At 37.6% G+C, this 8,724-nt stretch overlaps 1 protein-coding gene across 1 annotated transcript; it reads right to left on the bottom strand.

Moving 5' to 3' along the window:
* Positions 1-2,715: 2,715 nt before the first annotated feature.
* On the bottom strand, positions 2,716-7,116 carry NKX2-3 (NK2 homeobox 3). Its single transcript, XM_066598840.1, has 2 exons — positions 6,780-7,116; positions 2,716-3,794 (listed from the first exon to the last, which is right to left on the bottom strand). Exons 1-2 carry the CDS (start codon positions 7,114-7,116, stop codon positions 3,166-3,168), a joined length of 966 nt encoding a protein of 321 aa, XP_066454937.1. The 3' UTR covers positions 2,716-3,165.
* Between the last annotated feature and the right edge of the window lie 1,608 nt (positions 7,117-8,724).

Here is an 8,724-nt window from a genome sequence, read left to right as displayed (position 1 = left end):
ATTTGGCCCTGCTTATTTGTGGGGGCTTTAGAGCTAAGAATGGACAAACCATGCAGCCAGGAAAAGTTATGTGACAAAGTGCACTGCTACAAGTATATATACAGTATATCAATGAATGTAGAATTTCTATCTACTGGACATACATCTTGAACCTGTGGCTGTACAGCGATTATAAAACTACAACTCTCAATAGCCAGGTGGTAGTGTCATTGCATCTACTGAGTCACAGATTGCAGGCTGCTGCTATTGGGGATGCAAACCTGTCAGTGTGACATATATGACAATTAAAGGACCTTCACACGGGACGGAATAGCATTCAGCATCAAAATCCGCATTTAGACCTGCAGATTTTGTGTGAATTTCTAACAGCGGAATATTCCACAGCATCCTACAAAATATTCCATTCTGTGTGAAGGCACCCTTAATAAAATATTAAACTGTTATTCTCATTTCAGCAAGGTATCCCTTATCCACAGGATGAGTGATAACTTGCTGATCGTAGGGGTTCGACCACTAGGACCGCACCAGTCCTAAGATTTCAGCTCTGGGCAAGTGCGGCAAGACAGGCTACCCTAAAGTGTCTCTGCCCCATTCACTGAAATGGGATCGCCAGAGATAGTCAGATTCAAGTGCTTCGCTATCTCCAACACTCCCATTGAAGTGAATAGAGCAGAGCTGTGTATGCACACTACACTTCAGGATGGACTCCCACCAATCAGCAAGTTATCCCCTATCCTGTGGATTAGGGGATAACTTGGTGAGGTGGGAATACCCCTTTGAATCTTCGTAATTGTGACTGTCTTGGTTAAGGCTACTTTCACACACAGCGTAAACTTTACACCATTAATCTGCACTAAATTTCTGCACCAAAATCGGCACATGATTTGGTTGCACAAATGGTCACTTCACTGCACTGAAATGAATGACGTCCGCAACACATCCAGAACAGGTAGAGCGTGCTGCAGATTGAAAAGTCTGCGGAATGCCGAGATATTTTCCACTGTTAGGGCTAGTTCACACGAGTGTCATTTTGATGCAAAGTAGGCGCATCAAAAATCATGTCTATTGGAACCCATGGTTTCCTATGGGTTCCTTCAGACGAACGATTTTTTGACATGCCTAAATAGATAGTTTTCTTTCGCGTCAAAAGATAGGTCTTGCCCTATCTTTTGACGGCACAACGCAGGAGGCATTTAAAGTGATTTAAGTAGTTCATGCCAACCGAGGAATTTTAGGGCTGTGGCTATCGGAGTGTAAAAATGACGCTCATGTGAAGGAGACCTTAGCAAATGGTGTTAGTTAAAACCCCGTTCACTAAAATTGTACAGCGCAGATTCCATGCCCCAAATTAGCAGCCTCAGTCACACGGGCGCATCGGCACCCGTACACCAGCGCCGATGCGCCCGTGTGACTGACATTTAGAAGACGGCCGTACATGAAGACGGCCATCTCTCTCCAGCGCTGATGAAAGAACACATGACCGGCAATGAAGCCGGTCACATGTTCTTCCTCCCAGCGCTGCAGAGAGACGGCCGTCTTCAGGTACGGCTGTCTGCTGGCTGCAGTAACACGGGCGCCGATGCACCAGTGTGACTGAGCCCTTAGAGACCTTTCATGTGTGACAGAATTGTTCCGCAACATGCAGTGCAATTTGCCATTGTGCAGAAAATTCTGCACCAAAATTCTCAAGCCTAACGTGGATTTTGATGCGAAATTGAAAATGGCTTAATTCAGCCATCAATTACGCATCAAAATCCACATTTACGATCCACATTTGAATTCTGGTGATGATTTCAGCAGCAGTAAAGTCCACTGCACGATGCCGGACAACTGTCCTGTGCGAAAGATCCCTTAGGGACCTTTTACATGGGTGGAATTCCCCCCGCAGGACACACTGCAAGCTGCAATAAATTCTGCACCAAAATTTGCAGATTGCATGCAGATTTCGATGCGGAATGGAAAAGGGCTTAAATCTGCCTGCAAATCCACATCAAAATCCACAGCGAGACTTACAGATTTTGGTGCGGAATTCCATAGCTCTGCGGTGCGGTGCATCCTGGCGACATAATTCCACCTATGTGAAAGTTCTCTTATGGTTCTTCCACATGGATGGAATTACTCCACAAGATGTAGCGCAGTTAAGGATTTTATCAAATAAACCAAAATCGTTCGCGTTTTTAACTGCGGTATCCGTTTTTGGGAATTTCTTGCATTTCTTAACTGCAGACTTTAAGTGCAGAATGACATCTCCTCTATGTTAGAAATCCATAACAACTATGAGGACGTCATTAGCTCAGCAGTGGTAACCATTTCCGCTGATTTGAATTAAGGACGTTCAGATTTCAAGCCCCATAGGATTACATTGTCTGTGTGGAAGCGCCCTTAGACCAGTTTCAGATAATACATCTTACGAGCGCATTTCTATGTCTGTAATATGGATATGTGCCCAGCCCGTTCGCGGGTTTTACTGACCTGACCTTGGAGCACTATACTATGATGCTCAGAGTTTTGATCAGTAAACCCCGCGCTCGGGCCAGAACACTTGTCCATATTATGGATACAGAAGTGCACCCATAAAATGCTCATCTGAAACTGGCCTTAGGAGTTTAGGACACATGCAGCAATCAACTCATCATTAGGAAATCACTGTTTATACTTGTGCTAGGAATACTTTTCCTTTGGCTGCAGGCAATTCTTCAGCTACTACAACTACTGCAAGTCCCAACACGCTCTGTTTAGGCTTTAATGAACATGCTGGGAGTAGTAGTCCTTTGCCGGCTTAACATAAATAAGTGTATATATGAATCTAATACCATTGACAGGCAGCAACGGCTCAATTCTGGGATATGACGGGCACATATGGGTTGCATTACTTACTATGCCTGCATTATTGCTGTATATACATCATGTGCAGTCTTGGAGCAAGAGATAAAGGGTTAAGGCTTCATCTGGATCCTCGTGTGGTTCATATAACACTCTTGTAATATAATGATCTGTAATATGATAAAGTAATGGACGCCTGATGGTCAGTATTACACTCCATAGGCCACATAGCAGAGAATACCGGGCACTGGATCCTGAGGATGTCTCTGTTGTGATCACATAGATAGATATATTTATATATTTCCTATATCCATATACATTATAATGTCTTTATCCCTAGTCCTACCAGGCACGAATCCCTTGTAGTGTCCCTTGGCAGGATGGCATGGATGCCCCTGTATGGTTCTGTGGCTGGGAAGTATTGCCCAGCTGGCTTAGGTTGCCCATGTTTACAAAAGGATTAGTCCCTGCATTGTGCTGGATGGAAGGGATCCCGGAGTAGTTGCAGCTGTAGTTGCTGTTGTAGGAAGCGCTGTTGTTGTAGCTGTAGGTCGGGTAACTATTATAGGAGTAAGGACTGGCCGCTACATTATAAGCACTATTATAACTCTGACTGCCAGCAATGCAAGGCTTGCCATCCCTCACCAGTACTGGTACTGCCACCCTCCTGGGTGGTGGTGGTGGATGGTGGCTGCCCATCTCCAGTGACTTGTCTTGCCTTTGTCTCTTGCACTTGTATCTCCTGTTTTGAAACCAGATTTTCACCTGGGTAGAGGTGAGTTTCAGGCTGTTGGCCAGGTGTTCCCTTTCTGGAGCTGACAGGTATCGTTGCTGTTTGAACCTCCTCTCCAGCTCAAAGACCTGGGCCTGGGAGAAGAGAACTCGGGGCTTCCTGCGGCTCCTTTGCTTAGGCCTGTCCAAGTCCTCCTGCTTGTCTTCGTCTTGGGGTGACTTCTTCATGAAGCAAACTTCTGTGTGGAGAAGACAATCATTAAAATTCTGCCCGACCATGCATAAGTAAAGGCTGACTCAAAATGGTTCTATCTATCTATATCTATCTATCTTATATCTATCTATCTCGTATCTATCTATCTCCTATCTATCTATATCTATCTATCTCCTATCTATCTATCTATCTCATATCTATCTATCTCCATATCTATCTATCTCATATCTATCTATCTATCTCTCTATCTCCTATCTATATATCTATCTCATATCTATCTATCTATCCCTATCTGTCTATCTAGCTATCTCATATCTATCTATCCATCTATCTATCTATCCCTATCTGTCTATCTAGCTATCTCATATCTATCTATCTATCTATCTATCTATCTATCTATCTATCTATCTATCTATCTATCCCTATCTGTCTATCTAGCTATCTCATATCTATCTATCTATCTATCTATCCCTATCTGTCTATCTAGCTATCTCATATCTATCTAGCTCTCTATCTAGCTATCTCATATCTATCTATCTATCTCGTATCTATCTATCTATCTAACTCATATCTATCTATCTATCTCGTATCTATCTATCTATCTAACTCATATCTATCTATCTATCTATCCCTATCTATCTATCTAACTCATATCTATCTATTTCATATCTATCTATAATGACTATCTAGTGATTCCTTGCAAAAATATTTACGACATATGCTACTGTGTACTTTACTATCAATGTATCAATTGTAAAATATACAGTTGACTCGAAAAGTTGCTGGGAATGCAGAATCTGAAGATTATGTAATACTATACAAAAATGTTGTTGTTATTATAGTTGTTTTATTATTTTTTGCCTTATATTATTGATATCATCATGATGATTGTTATCACCTAAACTATTTTAACTATTTTTGTCTATTTTACTATATTGTGCTTTTATATTATTATTTTCATCATATTTCAATAATTAGTATATATATATATATATATATATAATTTAAAGCTACACATATTATAAGTAATATTGTAAGTACATTGTAGGTACTAATTTTCTAAGCATCACAGGAAGTTGGATATTATTTCTGCCATCTTTCTGTATTTTATCTTTATTCTAGTTACATTATTATTATTACTATAGTCTTTTGTCATTATTATTATTGCTAATTTTTATTATGATATTAAACTTATTATTATTATTATATACAGTTTTTATTTTGTATACTATTATTTCCCATATCAATTTACATTTCAATACACTTTAACTTCAGAAAGTTGAACTTCCCCTCCGTTACAGGGCTGCAACTTTTTACTTCATATCCAGGTTTGTTCTGGTCTATAACAAGATATGATTCATGTTCTGTCTTTAGTTTTTAGAATGCAGAAAGCGCAGGACTTTTATAGGATCACAGAGACACATAATAGTCCGTGTTTATAGGTGACAAGTCCATTATAATAAATTCTTACTCTGCAAACAACAATTAGTTTAATTCATCTCTTCCTATGTTGCGCTTGTCTGGTTGAGCAGCACAGAACAAATAGACACAGGGATAAGGCTGATCCGGTGTGTCGGGCTGCTGTTACTATAGGCCTAATAACAATAATAATAATCAGCATAATCCTGCTAAAATAAAAGTAGCAACAACAATAATAATAATCATTATAATTCTGATAATAACAGCAAAAAACGACAATAATAATAATAATGATACCAATGCTACGACTATTAGTGATGATATTTTACAAATAGGATTCCTTATTATTTTTACTATTACTTATAACTACTAGTAATAATGTTACTAATGCTACTACTACTACTACCAATAACACTACTACTAATTAGAAAAATAGGAGTACTGTCACTGCTACTCATATTATTAATCCTACCACTAATACACATAATACAAATAAATAATAATAATCATAATAATAATAATTACCACTACAGATATTATTAAAATACTACAACTATTATTATTTATAAGGATAATAGTATTATAGCTACTACTAGTGGTATTAATGCCACTACTACCATTTATACTACCACTAATAAAAATAATTTAATGATCACTATTTCCATAACTACTCATATTATTAATCCTAGCACTACTACTACTAGTACATATAGCAAGAAGAAGAAGAATTATAAAAACAGTACCACTACCATTGCTAATGATATTACCAATATTAAATACTTACTACTTTTGTTTTTATTAATACCACTAACAATAACAGTACTATGACTACTACTACTAACAATGCTGTTACTAATATTAATACTTCTAATACAATTCTTATAAGTAATATTCATAAATATGCTACTACTACTGATATTTTTAAAATACTTCGACTGTAACACTAATATTTTAACTACTACTATTCTTATCATTGCCATTACTGCCGTATCAATAAAACTACTATTTATGAAAATTATAACTATTACTACCTCTAATGAAGAGTACTACAACTATTGCTTCTACTACTGAAGTATTCATCCTCCCACTACTGATAACACATATCATATATTAGTGATAAATAAAAACAATACCACTACTATTTAAACTAATAATACTACAATTACTGCTTTTTTTAATTAATACCAGTAATGGTAATAGTACTGTAATTAGCATTACTAATATATTAATGGTGCTAGCAATAACACTATTATCAAAATTAATAGTAGTAATAATAATCCCATGTTTATTACTACTAACGCTATTATTTAGGATACTGTTATTATTATTATATATTTATAATACTACTAAGATTACTATTCTTACTACTGCAATAATATTACATCTACCAATATTAATAATAACAACAGTAGTAATAACACTATAGCTATGACTACTACAGTTATTATTATTATTAATGAATACAACTATGATTACTACTATTATTATTACTACTGTCTATTAATACTAACTACGGTACTAAGATAATTAATATTACTACTACTAATAATGACATTAATAAATGAATAAGAACAGCGATGGTTTGACTCACTGTGACCCCTTTCCCTGAGAGAGTCTTCTTCCTCCTCATCCTCCTCTTCTTTCTGGTTACAGCTGTCTAGGGCTGCATGCACATAGGCTTCAGGAGAGATCCCCACCTCCCCATGCCCATCTGCAGCCCCCATAGAGTTCAGGTAGGAGAGTTTGTCATTGCCTTCTGTGTAAGCAGACCTGTCCCCCAGCATGCATGCAGCAGCCTGGCTGAACTCAGGATCCAGATCCTGTGCCAGGTGCCCCCTGGTGTGCGGTGGCTGCTGCCCCTGGGGCTCCCTATTGAGAATGTCCTTCACAGAGAAAGGTGTGGAGGTGACTGGACTTGGTAGCATCATCAGGACAAGTTAGATGTGAAGTCCAGATAATAGATAAATCTTGTATTTGGGATGGAAGATCCGGTAGACACTTGTGCTGCTGCAGTCCTCACTCTACATAGCCTCCATTAGTCTGGCCTCTGCTGCTCTGGGTTTTGTTACAGGCAGGGTTGGGAATAGCTGAGGGATGGGGTACTGCCTGCCTCACAGGCCCCACCCTTACTGGGAACGTCATCCCAGGAGACTGTCAATCATTCAGGTCTTTAAAAGAAAAAAAAGGGAAGAGATGGATCCTTGATTGGTGCTGGTTCTGTTGTTTTGCCATTTGGCGTGGATAGTAGAACTGATTCTATAGTTTTGCATGGGATTGTTTATGGCATCCGGCGCATCGGTTTTCATGCTGGATATTGCATAAAGTGTTTTTCTTTCCAGCTATGGATGCTGGACCCATGCACAAAGTGCACAAAAATATCAGCAGTTTATTCCGGCTCAGTCACAGAACAATTGGCCAGACACAACTGATGTATATGAAGCCACCAAACTAATCCTCCTCCCATATCATCTGTGCCCAAGAAAAGTCCTGTGTGCTGAGAAGGATCCCGGGGTTAATTCCAGGAAATTGGGCACAAAATACAACATTATATATATGGGTGGTAGAAGTATATATAGAAGTAGCACAGCAATTTTTCATTTAACACAATTCATTCTAATAGCTGCCATTTTCCAGAGGAAAGTCGGTGAAAGTATCTACAAGTAACATAGCAGAAGATTAATTCAACCATGCTACATGGATATACGTATGTAGGAATTAAATTGCATTCATATCAAGGTTGGTTATATAATTTCCAATTAGGTCGGCAGGCTTATGTTGTCAATTAAAACTATCTATCTATCTATCTCATATCTATCTATCTATCTATCTCATATCTATCTATCTATCCATCTCATATCTATTTATCTATCTATCTATCTATCTCATATCTATCCATCTATCTATCTATCTCATATCTATCCATCTATCTATCTCATATCTATCTATCTATCCATACCATATCTATCTATTTATCTATCTATCTATTTATCCATCTCATATCTATGTATCACATATCGATCTATCTATCTATCTATCTATCTATCCCATATCTATCTATCTATCTATCTATCTATCACTCATATCTATCTATCTCGTATCTATCTATCTATCTATCCCATATCTATCTATCTATCTATCTATCTATCTATCTATCTCATATCTATCTATCTCATATCTATCTATCATCTATCTATCCATCTCATATCTATCTATCTATCTCATATCTATCTTTCTATCTATCTATCCATCTATCTATCATATGTCCCACACATTTCAAGTTACTTTTATGACAATTTAATGTCTCTTATATATGATCTGGTTCCTTTCATTATGATGTATTTGTAATGCCACAACCTCCACAATATGTGCCAGCTTTGCAATTGTTCATCTGAACTACCAGTAGTAATAAAACAGCTGCTTCTTTCATTCGATTTATAGAATTATATAGTCCATCATACATTTCTATTCTTTTGTAGTTCTGGTATAATAAGGGGAAGCCTAAAAATGCTAATAATACAGTAAAACTACAAATAGTA

The sequence above is a fragment of the Eleutherodactylus coqui genome, chromosome 4 (assembly GCF_035609145.1).
Source record: "Eleutherodactylus coqui strain aEleCoq1 chromosome 4, aEleCoq1.hap1, whole genome shotgun sequence".
Classification (NCBI taxonomy): Eukaryota; Metazoa; Chordata; class Amphibia; order Anura; family Eleutherodactylidae; genus Eleutherodactylus; species Eleutherodactylus coqui.
Note: the sequence above shows the minus strand (reverse complement) of the source record. Positions and strands in the feature narration are given on the sequence as shown.

Excerpts from the sequence above, each read along its gene's own strand:
- NKX2-3 (XM_066598840.1), bottom strand. The coding sequence starts at position 7,116 with ATGATGCTACCAAGTCCAGTCACCTCCACACCTTTCTCTGTGAAGGAC. Across the intron at positions 3,795-6,779 it reads TCTCAGGGAAAGGGGTCACA|AAGTTTGCTTCATGAAGAAG; the intron begins GTGAGTCAAACC and ends TTCTCCACACAG.